Source organism: Chaetodon auriga, chromosome 6 (genome assembly GCF_051107435.1).
Source record: "Chaetodon auriga isolate fChaAug3 chromosome 6, fChaAug3.hap1, whole genome shotgun sequence".
NCBI classification, from domain to species: domain Eukaryota; kingdom Metazoa; phylum Chordata; class Actinopteri; order Chaetodontiformes; family Chaetodontidae; genus Chaetodon; species Chaetodon auriga.
Genome location: NC_135079.1, coordinates 5,455,631 through 5,477,973, shown reverse-complemented (window position 1 = coordinate 5,477,973; position 22,343 = coordinate 5,455,631). Strand labels below are relative to the sequence as shown.

The 22,343-nt window shown below is 44.0% G+C and overlaps 3 protein-coding genes across 11 annotated transcripts in view; 1 reads left to right on the top strand and 2 right to left on the bottom strand.

The window, feature by feature from the left end:
• Nucleotides 1-452: 452 nt before the first annotated feature.
• On the bottom strand, nucleotides 453-11,473 carry snx1a (sorting nexin 1a). Its single transcript, XM_076732998.1, has 15 exons — nucleotides 11,339-11,473; nucleotides 8,259-9,213; nucleotides 6,306-6,442; nucleotides 5,957-6,029; nucleotides 5,810-5,853; nucleotides 5,434-5,575; nucleotides 5,269-5,347; nucleotides 5,033-5,108; nucleotides 4,714-4,827; nucleotides 3,989-4,082; nucleotides 3,457-3,662; nucleotides 2,958-3,101; nucleotides 2,357-2,437; nucleotides 2,195-2,266; nucleotides 453-2,022 (listed from the first exon to the last, which is right to left on the bottom strand). The coding sequence occupies exons 1-15, from the start codon at nucleotides 11,465-11,467 to the stop codon at nucleotides 1,972-1,974; spliced, it is 2,397 nt and encodes a 798-aa protein (XP_076589113.1). The 5' UTR covers nucleotides 11,468-11,473; the 3' UTR covers nucleotides 453-1,971.
• Nucleotides 11,474-11,491: 18 nt separating this feature from the next.
• Nucleotides 11,492-18,826, top strand: sv2 (synaptic vesicle glycoprotein 2). The gene is made up of 13 exons (XM_076732999.1): nucleotides 11,492-11,949; nucleotides 12,929-13,027; nucleotides 13,352-13,513; nucleotides 13,830-13,992; nucleotides 14,298-14,419; nucleotides 14,867-15,030; nucleotides 15,118-15,198; nucleotides 15,751-15,849; nucleotides 16,257-16,345; nucleotides 16,483-16,610; nucleotides 16,828-16,923; nucleotides 17,018-17,177; nucleotides 17,392-18,826. The coding sequence occupies exons 1-13, from the start codon at nucleotides 11,856-11,858 to the stop codon at nucleotides 17,573-17,575; spliced, it is 1,641 nt and encodes a 546-aa protein (XP_076589114.1). The 5' UTR covers nucleotides 11,492-11,855; the 3' UTR covers nucleotides 17,576-18,826.
• A 300-nt stretch (nucleotides 18,827-19,126) lies between these two features.
• ap3b2 (adaptor related protein complex 3 subunit beta 2) overlaps nucleotides 19,127-22,343 on the bottom strand; it is a 37,777-nt gene continuing 34,560 nt past the window's right edge. For all 9 annotated transcript variants that reach the window (XM_076732994.1, XM_076732996.1, XM_076732995.1 and 6 more), the window contains one exon: nucleotides 19,127-21,631. In XM_076732994.1, the coding sequence (XP_076589109.1) occupies nucleotides 21,481-21,631 (151 nt within the window). In that variant the 3' untranslated portion in view covers nucleotides 19,127-21,480. The remainder of the gene's footprint in view (nucleotides 21,632-22,343) is intronic.

Below are 22,343 nucleotides of genomic sequence, written 5' to 3'. Positions count from 1 at the left end.
CACGGGTTTGTTACCGTTTGATGATTCCAACTGCACACTGAGGCTTCAGGGAAGCGTCAGGCTCACCGTGACATCAGTACGTTTAGTATTAATCTCATGTGTACGAGTCTGCACCAACAGCCCAGACCTGCTGCTGCGAGGAGCCTTTCGTTTTAAAGGACCACTCCGGTGTTTCTGCACGCTGTTGCCCATTTTAATTTAGTGTTGAAACGATTCGCCGATTAAGAGACAATTAATCAAAAACTGTGATAATGAATTTCGTTCCTCATGCAAACAAAGTCCAGCTTTCTTTCTTTGCTGTTTTACATCGTTGTAAATTAAAGGCACCCTGTGGATTTTTTTTTTATGTAAACAAACAATGTTTACATGTGCTTTTCTCACCAAAGTGCATCTTACAGGTCTAACAAATGTGATGAGTGCATTCACATCCTCATCAAACATTTGCAGAGCTGTTTTTTTTTGGAAGAAGTGGAGTCCATGTTTACTATAGTGGTCCTCTTCTTCTTCCTTTCTTTTGTTGGCACCTTGCAGTCTTTCTTGGCATGCGTGAAACCACCAGCAGGACTGTGTTTCATGTCAGCCGTGTGAGATGTTAACAAACTCTAAAACATGGCTCCATAGTGCTGAAACTGTCAAAAACTCCACAGGGTGCCTTTAATCCTCACAGGATGTCACCTCAGGCTCTGGGAAACACTTTAGAGACCAAACACTTAATTGAAAAAATAACAAAAATGAACAGATAATGGGAATAACTGTTGGTTGCAGGACTCAGAATCGTAACACCCAGGCAGCCTTTGGTTTCCAGGTTTCAATCCATTTCACGACAGTGCGAACATCTACCTGCAGAAACATGAAGCTTTACTGCATTTCGCTCAGTCAGACAATAAGCTGACACTGTCCTGCATCATCACACAACAATGACGCGAGCAGACAGGCTGTTCGGCTGTTTCTGGACTCTGCAGGTTGATTTTCACACAGTAAAGAATCCAAAGACAGTCGGGAAAGTAAAAAAAAAACAAAACTCTGCAGCAAGAATACAGATGAAAAAACGTAAACTTGTAGTAAATGGGCTCGAACATGAACACACCGGTACTGTTCTTTAACCTCGGCACTGACACTCATTCTATATTTGTGGCGTCTGTCGAAGTAACGTGAACGAGCCACAACCGTGCACAACTTTCTCTCAAACTGGATTTCACCAAAAACAGCATCCTGACTGAAAAGGCACAGACACGTGTAGTTTTAAGAGTAAAGTTTGCACTGTGATTGAAATCTAACACATTAAACTCATGAGTTTGACCTACAATGCAACCCTTGACCACAGCTGTAGACCCTGCTAATCTAATGCCTCTTAACACCCTGCGCCCCCCCGCCCCCCCTCAGCGTCATACTACTTTAACTCTGAAAGGAAAAAAAAAACATGGCTGGTACTTAAGTACTTTCTCCACCTGGTGGAAGTACTCAGAATTGGTATTCACTGAACTGTTATTTCATCCCTTTGTCGTTAAAAAGAAGAAACAGCGTGAGACTCTCGGCCACTTTCTTCATCTGGGTCCCCGGAAAGGTTTGATGAGAGCAGCCGCGCTGTAAACAAGTAACCGCCGCTGATACGAAGGCGCTCCTGATCACACGAGGGAGGAAACCCTGAGAACAACCGACTCGGTTCATTTCCCTTCTCTTGTGGAAATTAATGGAATCATTCATTCTCTCGTTTTCGTGTGTCCGTATCTTTGTATATGCAAACTCTTTTCATCTAATAAGAAAATATTTGTGGAAGGTTAAATGAAAATATACAATTATTAATACAATAGAATACAGAGCTATTTGTTAAAGGTGATTAAAAAAAAAAACTGGTTGATTGTATCTCCCTTTACAACGCACGCATTTTCCTTGGTTTAAAGGCAAGAGGTAAAGTGTATAAGAAAAAGGCAGCCTGTCCCGTCCGCTCGTCCAAAGGCTGGTGCTCGACCATTAGGCGATCGCTTTTGCTTCCGGTAAGAACGCCTCCCAGTATTTTATCAGCTGGAGGAAAAAAAGGGACGAGAGGTGGTCAATATTCAGGATTCACAGCAGATGAATGCAATATTAAGCGTGCCACACAGCTGGAAAAGTCTCTCAACATCACATCTATTTCTAAATGTTCACTGATGTGACAGGAAGAATATTTCCACGTCTGACGGAGAGACACACTCACCTGTTGCTGAGACTGAAGCAGACTCTCCAAGTACTTAATAATCTGTCTTTTGAAATTCTTGGCCTTTTCTTTCTGTACGATTAAAGAAAAACATTTCATCCGTCAGTACATTTCCAGCTGTCCGCCGACTCCTGCGGGCGCGCGGAGGAGAAACATGCGTACCTCAAAGCGGATCACTTCCTTGCGCACGGTGGCAGAAACTCGTTCAAAGTCTCTCTCGTACTGCGTCACTTTGGCCTCCCACTGTTAACGAGAAGAGGGGAAGAGTGTGAAGACCTGCAGCATGCGAGCCCATTCAGGCCAGGACATCATGAAGAGCAGGAAATGTAAAGAATAATGACGATAAAAACAACAAAAACTGAGTCTGCAAGTGAGAATTTGAGCTTTAGTCTCATTCTTCTGATGAGCAAAGTCAACTTTGAATCACTGGAGGTTAAAAACCTAAAAATTTAATATCTGAGCACTTTCTTGCCAGGGCAGCTTGCGGTAGTTTGCAGTGATTTTTCATTAAAACCGGACTCTTTACTGAGTCCCGACAATAACCAAGCTAATAGAAACAAAATGCTGATTAAAATGAAATTGAGCTCCATCGTGCTCCTCATTTCTGATGCGAGGGACAAAATCAGGGCTTTTCAAGTGCCTCATTCATTACTCAAACATTGTTCTCCATCTAAAAAACAAAAACACAACAAACTGCAGCACTTCCAGGCATCCCGGCCTCGTCTGAGCTCTTTCACTGTGTTGTTTTTGGCCGCCGTCGTACCTCTGCGATCTCCTCTTTGGCCAGCTGCAGTTTGTCTGGCTTGTTGGCCCACAGCAGTTTGGCCTCCGTCTCCCTCTTCTTCTGCAGCACGGCCTGAGCATCCTGCCAGCGCTGCCACGCCTTCATCCGGTGATCAAACGACCCCTGCAGGTCGCACACACACACAGGATCATTTCATGTTTATGTCTGGTTATTTACTTAAGCCACGAAGACGGCAGCTGAGGCTCCTGTTCAGAGCAGCTGTCTGAATTAACCTCCATAAGAGTGAGAGCAGATTCTTTGAATACAGAGCTGCAGCGCTGTGGTACTGCCTCCCTCTGTGTCCTATCATCATAACATCAATCATTACATCATTCTGCGCCTTAGACCTTGACTTAACTGTATAATTTCATTTCATCTCGTCCCAGGAAGAAGACGTCTCTCGTGTTTTTACTAAACTATCTCAGAAATGAATACGCAGTATTGTCTTTGACGTTAAGAAATGAGATTGTCTCAGTACCCTCACGGCTCCGAGCAGGCGGATGTAATCGGCGATGACTTCGGCAAAGCTGAAGGTGTCGTTCGCAGCCTGTTCCTGGTGCAACTGCTCCATCTTGTCCTCCACCTCTGCCAGCTGAGAGAGCGCTCGGGACAGAGCGGTGTTGTCCTCCGCGCTGCCCAGCATGGCCGTGCTTTTCGCGAAGCTGGCCGTGTTTATCGACAGCTCTGAGGGGAGGAGAGAACCAAGTTAATGCAAACAGAGACCAGTTTCTGACTGCAGCTCATGATGAAGGAAATGACGGAGACGCCTGATCTCGTTAATGAATGTCATCATGAGAATCACCTTCAGCCCTTTCTCAAAATCTGACTGACAAATAACCAGAATAGGACATTAATTAAAGGCACATCCTTAGCTGATGTTTATGTTGAAGTAACAATAATAGATAATAATAATAGAATGGAATCGAATGGATCGAACCATTCCTTTAAAGGACTATTCAAACGTCATTTTGCCCACTTTTGACACTCCGGTGGGAAGGGAGACGACTAACCTTTCCTGTGGACGACCAGAGATTCGATCAGCGCGTGGAGCTTCCTGAACTGCTGGTCTGCAGACTCCACCTCCTGCAGCTTCTCCTCAAACCACTGCAGCAAAACACACAGTCAGTGCAAGTCCAACACCGAGACCCCCACCGTTACTCCACAGATTTACGTCTGAGCTCGGTTTCATTGTTGTTGTTAATGTAACATCAGTGTGTTAAGTTATAAAGTTAAGCTCTGTATGAGCACACTGAGTCACTCTGGGTCAACTAACAGATAAAAGGTTGAATGACTTGTGTTTGTATGATCATTGGACGTCAGTATAAGCATTTACTTGATTAAGTTGAGTGTATGCATGGACGTGGCACTGAGCTCATATTAAGAGGAAGTTTCTTTATACACCCACTTTTGACAAACACGGTCTTTGATCAGCGTGACTGGTTGCTTCACCTTCAGCATTTAGTGAACTCTGGTGCTATCTACTAAATGTACAGTTTGCCAAATGTGAGCTTGCACTATAGCAAACAAAAAAAAAAAAAAAGCACTGGGGACAAAAATGTTTGATCAAAACCACCAGATCAATTTACAATAGAATGTGTGAGCTGGAAATGTTCTGCTTTTTACTGGAAAATGCAGGTTTCCTCATTATAAAAAAAACAAAAACTGCTACATCAGAGCTTCTTGGAAATGAAAACCGTTGTGAACAGCAGGAGAGTCTGTTTACAGCTGAACTCACCACGTCTGACTCATTCATCTTGATGGTCATTTTACTGACAGCATCTGTTGCTTTGTTGATCATTTTCAGGAAGCCGGCGCCGCTCAGAGCCTGGGTGCTCACTGCTCTGGGCAACTGAAGACACACGTGCACATCATGATACAGCTAGCACTTCAGAAATGTAGGAAAACTTCAGGTACACAGAGGGAACACGTGAGAGTAAATGACAGAGGACTGCCTCAATTTGAACTTAGATTTCTAGATGCAATAAAGATCATTTAATCGGCAAATCATCATGTGCACGCAGCCCCGAGGCTCTCCAAACCCAGCGTCAGCTTACTTCTTCTCTCTCCAGGAACTCTCTGACGTCGGGATCTTGGAGAAGCGATGGGTGATTAACCACCCGCTGCAGATACCTGTCGAACAAGACAACACAAAAGAGCCTCACTTGGCTGCTCTCTGAGGGCGTTGTTACAACAGCTCAGTGTTGAGACTTAGTATCAGATGTGAAGGATTAGCTTTCTCCCGACGCTGACAACACTATGATCAGCTTTACTTTCACTCCTTCTCTCTCACCTCTCCAGAGCGCCTCTTCTTCTCTCAACAAAGTCTGCAGATGAGGAATCTTCCTTTCCCACCTTCACCTTTGTCATACCTGTAAAACGCAGCATCCCGTCTTACAGCTGATGGACATTAGAGTTATAGATGATGAGAGGAGACAGTTAAAGCCACTCAGCCTACCCAGGATGCTCTTCTCCGGTGGCGGAGGCACGATGAATCCATTTGGTCCGTGTTTTTCAGAGAGCTTCTCGTAGAGGCCGAGGAAGTCGCTGAAGCGTCGCCTCACTGTAAAGGTCTTGTTGCGGAACATGGGCAGCGTGGTCTGAAACAGAGTTCATTATCTTCACGTCGATGCACCTAACAGGCTCAGACGGTGAATTGCTGCTATAAAAATATGACGTAATTTATATTTGCCTTTTACGACCAGCGCATGGGCGTTTTTCCTACAATGCAATGATCAGTACTTCCTGTCTTGACACACATCTGATGAGTAAGTGCACTGACTTCCTCTGCATCAAAGATGAAGAGCTGCACTGAACACTGATCTAGTTTTTACCTGTGTGGATACTTTGTAGGCCATGTAGGCGTTCATCCCGTCCCCTGAGGACAGAGAAAAGAAATATTGATTAAATACTTAACATTAACTTAATATTACTCCCTCCATGGTTCCTTCCTGCAACGAAGTAAAAACGACAAGCCTCACCGATTTTTTCAGGGTCTTTGACAGAGACAACAATGTCAAATTTGTCTTCCAGCTCTTCTTCCTCTTCTTCCAGCTGAAACAAATATTGAACAGCAAGTGAAAAATTGCCCGTCACATTGATCTGCTGTCACCGAGCTCTTTACTGAACAGTCAACACAAATCTGGTCGTCAGACGGTTTAACTCCAGCGTCACTGACTTTAATGTAGCGCAGAGACAAGATGTTTAACTCAAAAAAATGCAACTGACTCTTCAAAAACTTAGGAATACAACCTGAACGTGATCAGTTTTCAGTCAGAACTTATTTCAGTCACACTGTGAATTTCACTCTGGGGTCAGACATGCGTGTACCTCCTCCAGGGCAGAAGACTGAGGCTTGGTCAGGCTGGCAGCTGCTGCCATCGAGGGGGCGGACGCAGACGGTTTGGCCGTCACGTCCTTCTTCCTCTGGTCCCGCGGACTGTCGAGAGAGAGCTCCACTGTGGCTTCTGTGAGAGGGGAAAAGAGAGAAAAAAGAAACCAGAGTGGGTTCATTACACGCTGAATGGAAACGTGTAGAGACGTTTACTTTACATCCTGTCCTTGTCATAAGCCTATGTTTGAGTCTAATGTCCTTAAATTGGCTGTCCATGTGGCAGAATACAATGAATCACACATATAATTCAATACAGAGGTGAAATCATGTCACGCAGTTTTCCTCAGGGCTAGTTTGGGATTCAGAGTCTTGTTCAAGGACACTTGGACATGTGGACACGAGGAGCTGGGGCTCAAACCACCAACAGGACGATTAATGGCCACGCTGGTCCCCCCTCTGAGCTGCAGGCTTTTCTGTGGAACGTGCTGGACTCCTGCACTCTGTGTTTCTCTAATAAATAAACAACTGTGCACAATCTCATCAGCGGTCTTAGAACTTTACTGGATCTAACTTTTCTCTGTACAGTAATCTGAAAGAACGACAAAATGAGGATTTCATCTTCAACGGCAGCTTGTTTATGTCTGGGTGTGATAATAAAGCTTTTGGCCTCGACCTGACACAGATAAATACGTAAGCTCGCACACAGACATGCAGTCTGAATATCAACAGTTTGTGTTTTTTGCTCTCTGCCTCTAATTTAATACAGCTGAACTACATGCGGACCAGCGCTCAGAAACCAAAGTCACAAGTGGCTCATTTCCTGGACAGAGTTTAGTGACCTCTCATTCAGGAAACATGGACAAATCTCTGCAGCAAGGGAAAACAGAATGAAAAAAATCCAGTCCAGCATGAGAAATCTCTGAATGTGACCTTTATTTCAGCGGTAATGATCTGTGGCTTTGCTGCTTAGATTTTAACACGTCTTTTTAAACTGCTCATCATAAATGCCCCAATGGTGTAGAATGGCCATGCTAAAGTTGGTGGAGTATTTAAGAACACAAGCAAATGGGACGTCGTGGGTTTAAGACGTTGGCTATGAAATGAGTCCCTCGCATGAGTCTGGTTGTGAACCTTTGCTGTATTTTATCCTCCGTCTGTCATTTCCTGGTAACCTTTTATTATCCACTATGTAATAACAGCAAACATACGTCCAAAAAATAAACACTGGAGAATAAAGAACACACTGAAATGCTCTGATAGGACCATCTGGTGCTTTTAAACTCATTAAATGGTCTAGGACCGAAATATATTCTAGATTTATTAACTCCATATGAAGCATCCAGACCTCTCAGGTCATCAGGGACAGGTCTATTGTGTGTTCCCAGAATGAGAACCAAACAAAGTGAAGCAGCTTTCAGTTATTATGCTCCTCACCTGTGGAACACTCTCCCTGCACACCTGAGGTCTGCACCAAATGTCAGCTCATTTAAATCAGGGTTGAAAACATTATTATTTGCTACAGCTTTTACTTAAAGTAATCATTCTAAATGCTAAATTATTGTCTTTTACTGGCTTCTGTTTTTAATGTTCCTTTAATTGTACTTTATTTTTATTTTTCTACTCTCTTCTAATCTCTTTCGTTCTTTCTTTGAAATGTATGATTTTAATGTATTTTTATGCTTCTGTAAAGCACTTTGAATTGCCTGGTGTATGAATTGTGCTATACAAATAAATTTGCCTTGCCTTGCCTTTAAACTGTATCTATTTCAGGTTGTTTTTACTCTGAATAAATTGCTCATTAAAACTAAATAGAAACTGACATTTTGAGCCCAGAGTGCCCAAACTCACAGTGCATCGCCCTGCAGCCGGAGCGTTCAGTGGTCCACGGCGTTCAGATGCATCCTCACAGATTCTGTGTGTTTGTGCAATAAGAAAAATAGTGAACCTACCAGCAAATATATCTGTCTCTTCTTCAGAGTGGACTCCATTAGTCTTGGAGTTGGCAGTGCTGGTGTTTCTGACGCTGGGCACGGTGGTGATGGCTTCCTCAGTGAATATGTCACCAGGTTCTGCAGGATTACTGTCCTGCAGAGGCCCACCGATGTTGCTACCATCCCCAGCAGCTTTGGTTGTGACAGATTTGTCCTTCTGCTCTTTGCTGAAGGGTTTCTTTGAGGTGGCACCCAGCGGCTCACCGAACAGATCTTCATCAGGTTCACCGAAGAGGCTTTTCTGTGGCTGCTTGGCAGATTTAGTCTGGCGTGGTTCTGTGAACAAGTCGCCTCCCTCATCTTCGAACAGATCGACTGCTGCCTGGCTGGGTTTCTTGGCATCAGCAGCAGGTGGAGCAGCACTGAGGAGGTCGACCAAAGGGTCAACTATTTTGCTGCTGCCAAGCGGCTCCTCTGTGTTACTGAGGTCGATAACTGGAGCAGCTGAAGTTTCTTTTACTTCCTGTTCGGCAGAACTTCCCGTTTTCCCATCACCAGGTGGATCTGTGGCACCACTGGTCACTTCACTTTTATCTGCTGCTGCTGCTGCTTCAACAGTAACATCTGCTATCACAACTTCCTCTCCCGGTGCTTCAGTTTCACTTCCAAATATGTCAACAAAATCATCTGTGGGTTCATCTAAAGGGATTTCAGTTGTGTCTTTTGCTGCGTCTGCAACGGCACTTTCAGCAGCCACTGAGTCATCGGGAGAGTCGGTTATGTTGTTCGTTAGGTCGACAAAATCATCCGAGGGTTCACTGACAACTTCACTCGCTGGTTTGCTTTCTGTTTGGCTGCTGACAGGCTCGATCAAGGGATCATTCATGATGTCAGTGGGAGGCTTCATTAAAACATCACTGGCCTTGCTGGCAGGTGGCAGTGAGGGGTCCATTTCGGTCAGTGGAGGGTTGCTCTGGAGGTGAAGGGGAAAGGAAAAAAGACTCAGTGTTTTTGAGTATTTGAATAGGGACTGCAACTGGCAAAATGACGCCTCAGAAAATTCTTGTTTAGTCTTACAAACAGTTAAGAACCCAAAGATTTATGTACTTATGTATCATACAGAGAAAAACTGCAAATCCTCACATTTTAGAAATGGGAACCACTGAATATCTGGAATTTTGCTATCAAAACAGTTGACAGTCAATTCTATGGAAACTGACTAATGGATTAAAGAGATAATCCTGTTCCCTCTGTGTATACTGTCATCATTATAACCTGGAGGGAAGACTTCAAGACAAACGTCTTTTTAATTATTAATCAGTCCAATGACTGACAAACTCTCGTCCTATCACAAAGAGCAGAGCTTCCACAATTAATAAGACATTTCCTCATTCCATAAACGGTGAAAAAAATCTAACTTTAAACTGATCCTGTAGCATAATCCAAGTCTCTGGTGTCCAGCTGTATGGTCTTTACATCCCAAATACAAGGATTTTCACTGTAATACTCCACATTCTGATTTGAACAGGGGTTTAATGGGTTTTTGCCAGATCTTACCAGCTCTGAGCTGAACCATCAGATGACAATAACGAAAGCATGACTTTCTGTGCAGACCACAAAAACAAAACCTTCTTATGTTAATCCAGGCTACTGGGCGTGTAACTGACTACAGGAACATTCCTTTAAAAGCAAAACTAAGCGCCTTGAACCAGAAGAAAAGCAACGTCACGCTGAAACATTTTATCATGTTTCAGGAATAGCCTGTTTAATGGGCACGCCTGGCTAAAACTAATGCAGTACGAGACAACAATCCTGCAATAAATCATACTTCCTAAAGGTTGCAATGTGCAGTTTCTGTGCAAACTTTTTGAAGAAGTGTAAATTCAACTTAACAACCATTTTGGAGGCTGCAGGCTGTGGTGCTGTTGAATTGTATGGTGTTATACAAAGAGGTGCAATGTCCACCGTCGCTGAAGGAAACACCTCAGCAAGGTTCACCTAATAAACTGGCAACTGAGTGTAAATGCCTTACCTTAGGTCTTGGGTGTACTTGCTAATTATCACGTTGAGTAATGCTATGCAAACAGTTTCTCGACTTCTTCATGCATGAGGAAACTCTGACTTCACAAATGAACACTGCCTGGTCCACCTCCAAGCATGACTTCAGCTACAAACCCCGTTAAATGTCAAATCCACAACTGCTGAGTAATGTTTTCCATGCAGCAAAGAGTCCAGCTCTCAAAACTCAAAAGACAGCACTTTCCAATCTGTCCTCTGAACTTTGACTGTGAGAAAACATCCGGGTTCTGACCACGTGACCGCTGCTCACTCACATGACAGGGGGCTGCTCCAGCCAGCTTTTTAACCCCCATTCAAAAAGAGACTGTGCATTTCAAACCAGTGATTCATGTAATTAACGGATTCACGTCCCGATTCGATGTCAGCTTTGACAAACAAAACACACACTCCATTTATCTGCGGTTTCCTGAGATTACACAGGTGTTCGCTTTACCTGTATGGCCTAAAGGTCTGCACACCCAAATAGCTGAAGAGGATGTCTTCAGGTTTCAGTGCCAATGAACCAGGAAGAATGGAAGTTTTGGAAATGTCACAGATAGTGTGCGCAGAAAACATCCACAAAGCATTAACCGACTGTATTAGATGAGACTGCGCTTTGTGTTTTTGATTAAATCACAGCCAGATCTCCACATCAAAACTTTTCCGGAAGAAATCAATAACAACAGGGCAATCAGCAACAGTGTCAAAGATCCCCACGAGCTTTAAAAAGCCAGCAACGGTGATAGTAGGTGGGTGAGATTTCCTGCATAAAAACTACAGCTTTTAAATTTAAATTACTGTACGTGCTATTAGTCTAACATTATCTGACGTGACAGTTGCATATGTCAACAGTATTTTCTGACTGTTTCTTCTACGCTAATACAAACTAATTGTCGGTTAACACCCTTGCAAAACTTTTGCTAAAAGCGCCTCATTAGCTTTCTTCGCTGACGTTAGCTTCTCTGACAGTTAACGCCAGTTAGCCGAAGCAGGGGCGGCTTAGCTAGCGGGAAATTAACGTTAACTTCACCGAGACATACCGCGCTCACGAAGAGATCCTCCCCGTCGTCTTCATCGCTGTCTCGGCCTCCGACTTCTTCGGAGTCCAACACATCTTGGTCCTCGGAGTCGGGGAACGGAGGAGGACTGCGCTCCGAGCTGGTCGCCATCTTCAATTCTTTTTTAAAACACACGGGGAGGCAACGTCAACTGCACCCCACTGCTCGCACCGCGCACACGGACAGACCTTTCCCCTTTAGCCGCTAACGTTACCTCCGCTCATGTAAGGCTAAAGCACCGCGACACACTGTGGTGGTTCACCCCAAACAACTCAACCCAAACGGACTGACTGACTGGGGGAGACGCTCAGGACGTGAAAACCGCCGCTGACTTTTTACTTCCTGGTCCTCCTTGTCAGGTTAGCTTCAGCGTTAGCTAGCCGTCATGAGACAGATGCAGCGCCTGAAGTAGTGATGTGGACCCGAACAGGGGTACAGTGGAGTAGCTAGTCTTGGCCACAGCTCAGCGCCCATATTAGAGACGTCCGATTTTGGGGGGATGTCTCGTCACGTGCGTACCGGAGACACGGAGGCGCGAGAGCCCCTTCTCACCGGTGACTGCCTGGTGCCGGACGAGCTGGACTCAGATGAAGGTAAGAGCCGTGCAGCTCCATCACTTCATCAGTAACTGCTGTTTAAGTCGTGTTTAATTTGCTAAACACAGAGAGAGAGAGCTACAAAATACACGCCAGGTGTTCTCACCTGTATTTACCTGTAAGATATAGTTTATTTTATTCGCTTAAAGGCCTGAAAAAGCAGATTTATTCCTGGTATGTGATCCAGGAAGCCACATCTCAAGGCTACCAGGACATGATTTGTAATGCATGACAACACATTCCTCCACGCATCAGTTCCGGGCACTGGTGGGACGTAATAACGTACTTTTACTCAACTACTGTGCTTATGCACAGTTTTGAGGTACTGGTACTTGAGTATTTTCACTTTATGGTACTTCTCCGTCACTGCATTTCAGAGGGAAATGTGTAGGATGCTTTTATCTGACGGCTGCAGTTACTTTTCAGTTTCAGGGTTTCCAGAAACACAGAATAAGCTTAGAAAGTCAATGCATTGCTGAAGATTAAACCGGTATTTTTTTTAACACAAATAAAGTACTTCAAACTAGTTCCACTCTTCAGTCATATATAATAATTTATCAGTCACAGGGGATTATTTACTACACAATGAGTACTTGTACCTCTGATACTTTAAGCACATTTTGCAGATAATACTCGTGTTCTGTTACTTTGAAAGTTTTTGAATGCAGGGCTTCACTTGTGATGAAGTATTTTACATTGTTGTATCTGTATGTTTACTTAAGAAATGAACTGAATACTTGCTCGGAGCATGTCAGGGGGCCCCGGGGCCAAAAGTGGGCGTTGGTGCCTTGTTCCCTTTTGAGCTCCCATTTTAAGCTTTGAATCGAGTAGTACATTGACAGAAGATAACCAGCCACGATTCTGATAATCGATCAATCGGCTAAATCGCTGATCAAGCTTGATTGGCTTGATATGTAACAGCCAAATTAAAGTCTGAAGATTTTGGACTTTAAAACACGTTCTTGCTGCTTTTCAGGTGAAGTAATTTTTGACCGGAGGGCTTCAAACGTCATACGAGATTCTGGTGTGGGGCCACAGAGAAGACTGACATACGAGGAGGCGGTGGAGCAAGCAGGTACGTTTGATGGTTTTGCTGCTTTTGGGTGTAATTTTTGGTTATTGGGAAAACAAACTGGTAAATCCTCCAATGTAAAGCTACGCAGAATATTCTACTCATGGTCTTGTAAAACCCAAAATAGCTGGTTCAGATGAAAAACGCATCATCCACAAGCACAGAATATTATAACTAAGAATTCCACTCCTGGCTGTGTGTGTTGACCACAGCGCGGAGCAGCTGGGCTCTATTACATTTGAGTGCATCCAAAACAGACCAACAAAGACGTGACTTGTTTCTTTAACAGATGACTTCTGTCTCTGTTTGTTCTGCTCCTGCTCTCAGGTTTTGGTTTGTTCCACTGGCTGCTGTTGGTGGTGTGCGGTTGGGCCAATGCCAGCGACGCCGTGGAGATTCTCTGCGTGTCGTTTCTCCTGCCGACAGCGCGCTGCGATCTGCTGCTGAGCTCCTCGGACATGGGCCTGCTGACTGCCAGCATTTTCCTCGGTGAATCACAATTGTTTGACAAAGCGTTTATCATACCTGAGCTCTGGCCTGTCGCCTTGAACTGGGATCTTAACACAGAACATGAGCTTTAAATGAGTCTGAACCATCCAGTCCAACATCAACACAAAAGGAAAATAACATGACTGAGCAGCCATGCTGGTGGCTCTGTTAGGGCTAAATGCTAATGTTGCTACGCTAACATGCTGAAGTGAAGCTTGTATAGTGTTTACCATAAAAGGACAGAGCGTCAGTGTGTGTTTTAAAAAAACAAATGAGGGTGTTATTGTCTTGTTACCATCATGTTCCTGTTTTCCAGGAATGATGGTGGGCGGCTACATGTGGGGCTACATGGCCGACCAGAAGGGCCGACGCAGGGTCTTGGTTGTGTCCCTCACCGTCAACGGGGTGTTTGGAGGCCTGGCCAGCGTGGCTCCGTGGTTCTGGCTCTTCCTGCTGCTGAGGTTCATCAGCGGCATCGGGTGTGCACATGATTTGCATATTTTTATATTTTTGATTCCCTGTAGTCATTTAGCCACATGATGGATTAAGTGTGTTTATCCCCACATCATCTAGATGTTGCTTCATAAAGGTCATTTTTGCAAATTCAATCACAGAAACAGTTTAAATCACTTTAGTAATATCCAAAATACCAGTCAGACAAATCATCATGGCCTGTTTTGACCTTCACTCTCAGTGCCCTCACTTCAACCCCCGGTGATTTCTTCCTCTGAGTAAACAGACGCGGCAGCACAAGAATTAAATCTGTTTCCTTCCTCTTCTGCAGGGTCGGCGGGTCGATTCCTGTTATCTTCTCCTACTTCTCGGAGTTCATGCCCCGTCTGAGGAGAGGGGCGATGATCAGCGCTCTGGCCACCTTCTGGATGGCAGGAAACATCCTGGCTGCAGGTGGGAAGATGCATGACTCCCATAAATACAACAGTATCAGTGCTGCAGGATGAAAACACAAAGGTGCCACTCCTGGTGTGTGAAAGACTCAATCACATGCTAACATTCAGTGTGTGTTACTGTGCATGTTAGAGCTAGCTATTTGCATTCTGTCTTTATTTGATGGTGATAGTGGAGATACAGGCAGGAAGTACAGGCTGTGGTATACATATAAACCACAAGGCCAGTTAAATATACATTTTTCTCCCTTCACACAGTCGCAATTGGCATTCAGTGTCTGTCACTGAAAAATGATAATCATCTGTTGGACAATCCCTGAGCTGCAAAGATGTAGATTTACAACCTCTGAGGTGAAAGCATGAACTTCCTTTGCAGGCCCTATCAAAATAAGACGATGTTTCCTCATGAGTTCAGTTTTGAGGACCGTCTGTGTGTTCCTGTCTGCAGGTCTGGCCTGGTTGGTGATTCCTCGAACGTGGGCACATTTTTCTCTGGGATGGCTGGACTTTCAGAGCTGGAGACTGTTTGTGGTGCTCTGCTCCGTTCCCAGCCTCACGTCGGCCCTCCTCTTCAGGCTGCTCATGCCAGAAAGCCCCAAGTTCCTCATGGAGGTATTTAAAGGCCAGACGAGTGCTTGTGTTTGCAGGCTGCGTTTTCCTTCTGAGCTGGTTTTGAGACGTTTGTCCTGTGTTTCCCAGGCTGCCCGGGAGAAAGAGGCCATCCACGTCTTCAGAGTGATGTTCGAGCTGAACACGTGGGGAAAAGGAAAGGATTTCCCGGTACGAACTAACACTGAAGGGTTCAAGGCTTCACTCATAATAGTCACATTAGAAATCTTTATCAACATTCAACAGATCAGAAGATTCAGCTTCTTCTTCTTCTTTACCATCAAAACACACACACCTTATATGAAGCTTCATTCAGAAAGAAGCTTTGAATAAAAAACAAAAGTAAAAATGAGACATTTGGAACAGCCTCAGTACAGATTTAACGTGTTTGATTAGACGGTGATGTAACGCAGGAGTGCAGTGGTGAAAGTGATAAAGTCCACAGATGTGTTGTACAGTAAAGATGTAAATACAACAACAAATAAACAGTTACTGGACTCAGGAAACACAAGAGAGCCAATCAGCTGCAAAGACACACCTGACATGATACAGACCATGAAGGAGACAGAGACTGCAGCAGGTGAAACAAAAAGGGAAGTGATATTTGTAATGAACGTGTACATTATTTGCATGTGGTTTCAGGTTCTCTAAACACTTCCTTCCTTCATTCTGCAGTATAATAATCTGACAGTGTAACGACGCTCATCTTAAACTCTTTTGAAGGAAATTAGGTTGTGTGTCAGCTCCCAGAAAAGAAACGATGTGCAGGAGACCAGAACTCGGGGATCTCGCAGAGGCAGACTTGTCCGTATCCTGAAAAAGGTAAATGTCACAAACCTTGATTGGACGTCAACGGGGAAGAGTTGGACACGTTTTTCAGATTCTGCTGTGTATATTGAAGCTGCCTGACTTCACATCCGTAGACCTGAAGGGTTTTGGTTCACAAGACCGTTCTGCTGGGCTTCTGTTAAACCTGTTTCTCAATGCTGTAACACCACCTGGACCTGGGCTTCAGCTGCTTTATTTACATCAATTCATAGCTTTTCTTTCTGTAAAATGCCAGTAAATGGTAAAATATGTTCGTTATGATGTTGAATCAAAGTCTTCAAATGTGCTGTTTTGTTCTAAGAACCAATAGAAAGCCAAAGATATTCAGATTAATATCATTTAAAACAGAGAAAAGAAGCAAATTGGCACATTCTTCACACTGTCTGTGGTTTGACTTGCAGGCCGTGGTGCCCATTAAACAGATGTTTAAAGGTCCACTGAAGTCCAGGAGCTTCATCCTGCTCATCATCTTCTACTGCATCTCCTTCGGGTGAGAAATCCCATCACACACACACACACTTAAAGCTTCTGTCGTCAGGATTGTGCACGAGCTCAGGGCTCATGTTTGATGTGACTCGTCTGGTCTGTAGCCTTTATTTGAATCCACATACTGAAATCTGTGTGCAGGTACTACGGCCTGTGGATGTGGTTCCCGGAGCTGTTTGAGAGAATGGAGGAAGGCGGCTCGCCCTGTGCCAACGTGTCCCTGCCGTCTCCGCTCCACAACCAGAGCTGCTACCCCGTCAAGACAGCAGGTGTGTATCCAGGTGGACAAAGAACTCATGCCGCTGTCGGCTTTCTCCTTCCTCCCGTCAGCAAACGCTTTATCTTGCCTCAGAAACATGATGCTCCGGTGAACTGGAGGCTGCTGGGATACGCTCCAGCCCCCCTGTGACCCTGCACAGGATAAGCTGGTACAGAAAATGGCTGAGTGGATGTTTCCTCTTACTGTGTTTGTCTCTCACCTCACAGTCTATATGGAGGGCTTCATCATCGCCGCATCAAACCTACCAGGAAACATCTTCACCATCCTGATGATGGACAGCACCGGAGGGAAAGCTCTGCTCTGTGAGTCTGACCTCTAGAAAACTGTTTTACTTCAGTTGTTGCTCTTACACCTTCAGTCCCGCAGTGATGTCTCACCTCTTTGTTGCGTCTCCAGCCTTCAGCCTGCTGGTGTCGAGCCTGAGCATCTTCCTCATCTACGTGGTCCAGACCAAAGTCCAGAGCCTGATCCTGTCGTGTGTCTTCAGCGGCGTGTCGGTGATCACCTGGAACGCCCTGGACGTGGTGGGAACGGAGCTCTACCCGACACAGCTGCGGTAAAGTTTCTTAAAGCTCAGCTCAAGTTCAGCAGAGTTTAAAATGTGGCGGCTTAGAGTTCTGTCAACCTGGATTCTTAACAGGAGACGCGACCTAACAGTAAGTAGGCAGGCACATGTAGAAGGTTTATATGACTGGTTTTTATCAGTGGACAGATGCTCTGTTTTCGTCCCTCAGCTGCTCACATGTCCGGTGTTTCTCCTCTTCTTTCAGGTCCTCTTCCCTCGGCTTCTTCACCGGCGTGGGCCGAGTGGCGGCGATCATGGCGAACGTCGTCTTCGGGAAGTTGGTGGACACAAACTGCGCCGTGCCGGTCCTGCTGGTCTCGGCTCTGCTGCTGACCGCAGGACTGGTGGCTCCTCTGCTTCCACAAACCAGGCAGACTGAGCTCACCTGAACGCTCAGACGCTGTTTTAAAGCAGACGTCCTCCCGGAGGCAGACTGGAGGATCGCTGCCTTCATATCTCCTGTTTCTGCTCCCGGAGGAGTTTTCAATCCGGTGCCTTCTGTCGTCTCTCTGTGCCTTTTCATGGTGCCTCATTTAAATGCCAACAATAAGAAAACTTGTCAAAATGCAGAGGGCTATCTGCACCTTCCACGAATTATTATTCAGGAAAGTGAGCAAGAAGAAAAAGTAATGCATTTGTACCAAACTGTCAAGGACGCCTTTTAAAAAGTTTGTGTCTAAACACTCCAAAAATCTTATCTTCCAAATCATAAACGTGTTACGTGATAATGAGTGTCTGGAGTACAATCAGCTGCTTTGGGCATCATTTATGAAAATGTGCCTGTTTATGTCACTTTCAACACAGAAGGCTCTTGAAGGATGTTTCAGACCTTTTCCGTCTGATTGAGTTTTGGGTCCTGTCAGTCAAAAACACATTCCACGTCGTTCCCTCAGCATGTTTACTGTCATTTCACTTTACTGACCCGCACTGCTTTGAATATACTCATGAATGTCTGCTCTCAAATAAGGAAAATCATTAGTGGCCTTTCTTAAACTCTAAGGTTTACATTTATGCAACTCGGGATCATTTTCACCGTGAAAGTGTATCAGTCTGAACCCAAACTGTCTTTCCTGCACTACCTGGACCACAGCAGTTCACTTCATTCCTGTGGAAGACCAAAGCTTGTTCATTTCAGATGACGATCATTGTCAAAGGACCAGATCAGGTACTGATCACCTCTGAAACCTCTTTGTGACCACATTGTTTTTGTTTTTTTTTAAATAAACACTACTTTGTTAGCTCTCAGCTGTGTGTGTTTTGGTGTGATATCACCTGCGATCTCACACAGCTGAGTTCCTTTAGTACAAGTACCGATGCAACAGTACAGAAAGACTTCACCACGAGTAAAAGTCCTGCATTCAAAACATACTTAAATAAAAGCAAATTAAGCAAAACAATCAGCAAAATGGAACTAAAAGTCAAAAGTACTCGTACATAAACTGAAAACTCTATAAACAGCTGAACTATTTTAGAAAACACTGGTTTAATGTATTTTATGAGCTTCTTATGTGTTTTATGTGAAATCTGAATCTGAGAAACAATCACAGCTGTCAAATGTAGTAAAAAGTACAATATTTGCCTCTGAAATGTAGTAAAGTTGAAGAATAAAAAATGGAAATACTGTGAAGTTTCTCCGAAGTACTTGAGTAAATGAACTTTATTTTCCACCACTGTTGAAGGCACCGAAATGAGGACGTCCCTGAAATGTTGTGACATTTTCAAGGAAGTGTTCAGGAAAATATTTTACTACAGAGCGGCCACATCGTGGTGGAACAGACACATTTTATGGTTTGAGGAAATCCAGCAGGCTGTTTCTAACTTCCTCTTTTCTCCTTCATTATTCAAACAGTCTTTTGAGCTCTCCTCAATAATTACTGACAGTTTGAGACTGAACAGCAGCTCTTTCACTGCTTGTCAGGTCACAACAGACGACACAACAATGTATTTGTAGCTTTTATTTGTATAATAAATAAACTTGTAATACTTCAGGATCACATTTCACAACCACACACAGAGTTCGATAAACCGTACTTTGGATATTTGAAAGCAGATGCAGATAAAACAAATTGCCAGACATGAATTATGATTCAGAGCAACTGCTTCTGTGAAAGAAACCCTTTTTTTTACGTTAAATGTAGAATTTCTCACTCTCTACATTCTTCATCATGACTGCTGCAGCGACCGGAAATTTCAGGTGTGAGTGGTTCAACAGTAAACAACGCAACAGGTACAAAAAGGCCAAAATGAAACCGTCCACTGCTGCTCGGTTTTCTACGACAAGGAAGGAAAAGAAGTGTGGCTGTACTCCTTTGGTAAAACACAGCAAAGAAAACATAAATAAATAAATACATTGATAAAGTGTTTAAGATAAGAAACGTGCAGCTGCACAGAGGCCACATGACCTCTGACCTGAAATCAAAATAAAAGGCATGAAAGCAGCGTCGCCTGACAGAAAAAATGAAGGTAACACTGACCTGTTTGACATTACCAGAAGCACTATTTCAATTCTAATCTATACGTATTATTCTCATAAATTAGAGTGAACATTTGTTTAGCAGTGAATGTTAGCGGTGAGCATGTCTATGGTGGGTGTGTTAGCATTGAAAGCTGCGTTTTAAACTTGAAAAGTTAAGACTTTCTGGGTTAATACACGTCTTTGCTGCCTTGCCGTAAATTAACAGAGAAGACCTCACTCATGAGTTTGTGTTGTGAATAAGCAAGTTAGCTAAAGCTAGCATGCCGTTAGCTTAACACAAAGACTGGAAACAGGGACACAGCTAGCCTGGTCCTGTCCAAAAGTAACAAAATCTGCCTATTAGCACTAACGCTAGCAGCACAGCTCACCAATTAACACCTGATGTCTTGTCTGTTTAACCTGTACAATAAACAAAGTGTAAAAACAACTAATTGTGTTCTCTTGTTACCATTGGACAGATCCAGGCTAGCTAAGCTAAGCTAACCCTCTCGTGATGAGTGGTATCAGTCTTCTTACATAGCTAACAACCAACAACAAAGCTAATAAGCTAGCCAGAATGTTGAATTATTTATTTAAAATCCATTAAAGGTTGTTGTTAGGGCAAAGTTTCTATCATGGATTTGGTAAAATGATTCATTGATCAACAGAAAATTAATCAGCAGATATTTTGCTAATCAGTTTTTGAAAAATCTAAATAGTTGCTGGTTTTCTTAATTTTCTGTGTTTTTAAATAAAGAAATCTTTGGGTTTTACAGAAGAAACTGATGGGAACTGACATTTTCTGTCATTTTATGGATAATAATGATATCTTCTCATTGATCATAATGTGCTTCATGATGACTTCAAGTCAAGTGTCATTTTGAAAACAGCTGATGTTTGCCAGATCAATATTCACAGTCCTCTCTCACACACACACACACACACACACACACACACCATACCTTACATATACTGTATTACATGTTGCAATACGTACAATAACATTTATACATCTTCAGTTTTTTTAGAAATGCCCCACTTATTGTAATGGACATGTGCAATGACAGCTAGGCAAACGCTAAAATTGCAGAATTTGAGATGAAAATCCTTCTTTATTCCCGAGAGAGCTGAGTTATTGACTGATTATTGTGCCAAAACAGTTGTAGGTAGTTGTTGTCTCAGTCGAGCCTTCGTGCTACATTCAAGTCATGAACAATGTTTAAATAACCGGGCGAGAGTTGATTTGACTGATCTGTTTTCAGCGGTGACGTGTTTTGGGGGAGTTTACACCTACAGTACATAATCTATCTTATAGTATCTACATCTTAAAATAGTCTAAGAGCTAATAACTAACAAGCAAATAATTTAAAGATTTGTGCGTCCACTCGTCAAAGAATAAGGGTTACCTAATTGGACACCTTAGTCTAGCAGAAAAATACTACTATTCTGAGTGAAACGGGATCGTTTTAGATTTATTTTCTCATGACAGTGTTAGAGAAAGACCTCATTTGTTTTGATGAAAAACTTCCCAACGTCAGGTTCACTGATTCTGTGTTTCGAAACGTTCGACCATCAGGCGTCTCTTTCATATCAGGTTCGGCATCAGTCATGTCTGATTGTCAAAAATATCACAAACAGCTGTGACATTCGGTGGATTTGGGAGTAATTTCTAAAAGTAGAGGGCTTTTGAACCACACAACAAACTGGAATTAAACATTCTGGAAACTTCCTCACTGCTTGCAGGAGAACGGAGGAGATGCTACACGTGTGATGTGTCTCGGACGATATGTGAGAGGCGTGTCGGTGTGAGGGGGCGAGAAGGCCGAGCGCCGGCACGCGTCACTGCGTCAGCGCCAGGAGGATGTCCTTCACCAGCATGGTGCCAATCACCATCTTCTCACAGTTGACCGTCAGCTGGGCGGCTCCTTCCTCTTTGGTGGCCACAGTGACCAACACCAAGCTGCCGCTGGTCACCGTCCTGCCTGCGAACCTGTGGACAGGGCGATCAGGAGGAGGGACAGGAGGACTGAGGTCAAAGCAGCAAAGATCGGAAGTAAAGATGAAGCCGCAGAAATAAAGGAGGGATAAACAGGCGTCAGTCAGCAGGTTTCATGACCTGACCGGGGGTCCTTTGAACCCCCCCCCACACACACACACACACATACACACACACGATGCTGGAAACAAATCAGCATCCACACTTAAATACTGCAGCACATGCACTGCAGTACACACAGAGAATATATTTATTTATTCTCCTGCTGTCAACAAGCTTTTAAACTATCACAGTATACAGTATGTGTTTATGTACATCACCTGTGTACCCTGTAAGATCTCCCCCCTTCATCCCCTCATCCCTTCCTCCCTCACCCCTACATCCTGCCTTCCTTCCATCCCTCGACCCTCATCCCTCCAGTACTTCGTCGCTCAGCCCTCGTCCTTGTGTTCAGAACATTTTTCATTAAGTGGTCGCTTTCAAAATGATACCACTGGTGAAGTTTTAGCAAAGATGATAAATTTTGCCTTTGTGTGTTTTGCGACGTCTGAAGCCACTGCAGAGATTAGCCAGATGGGGGCACTATAATTACAGCTCGAGCGAGTTAAGACTGGTAGTACGTTTCATGCTCCCCCACCCTTTAAAATACATTACACGAACCAGCTTCACTGACTGAAGCTTTGACCTGATGGTGTGAGTACAAACA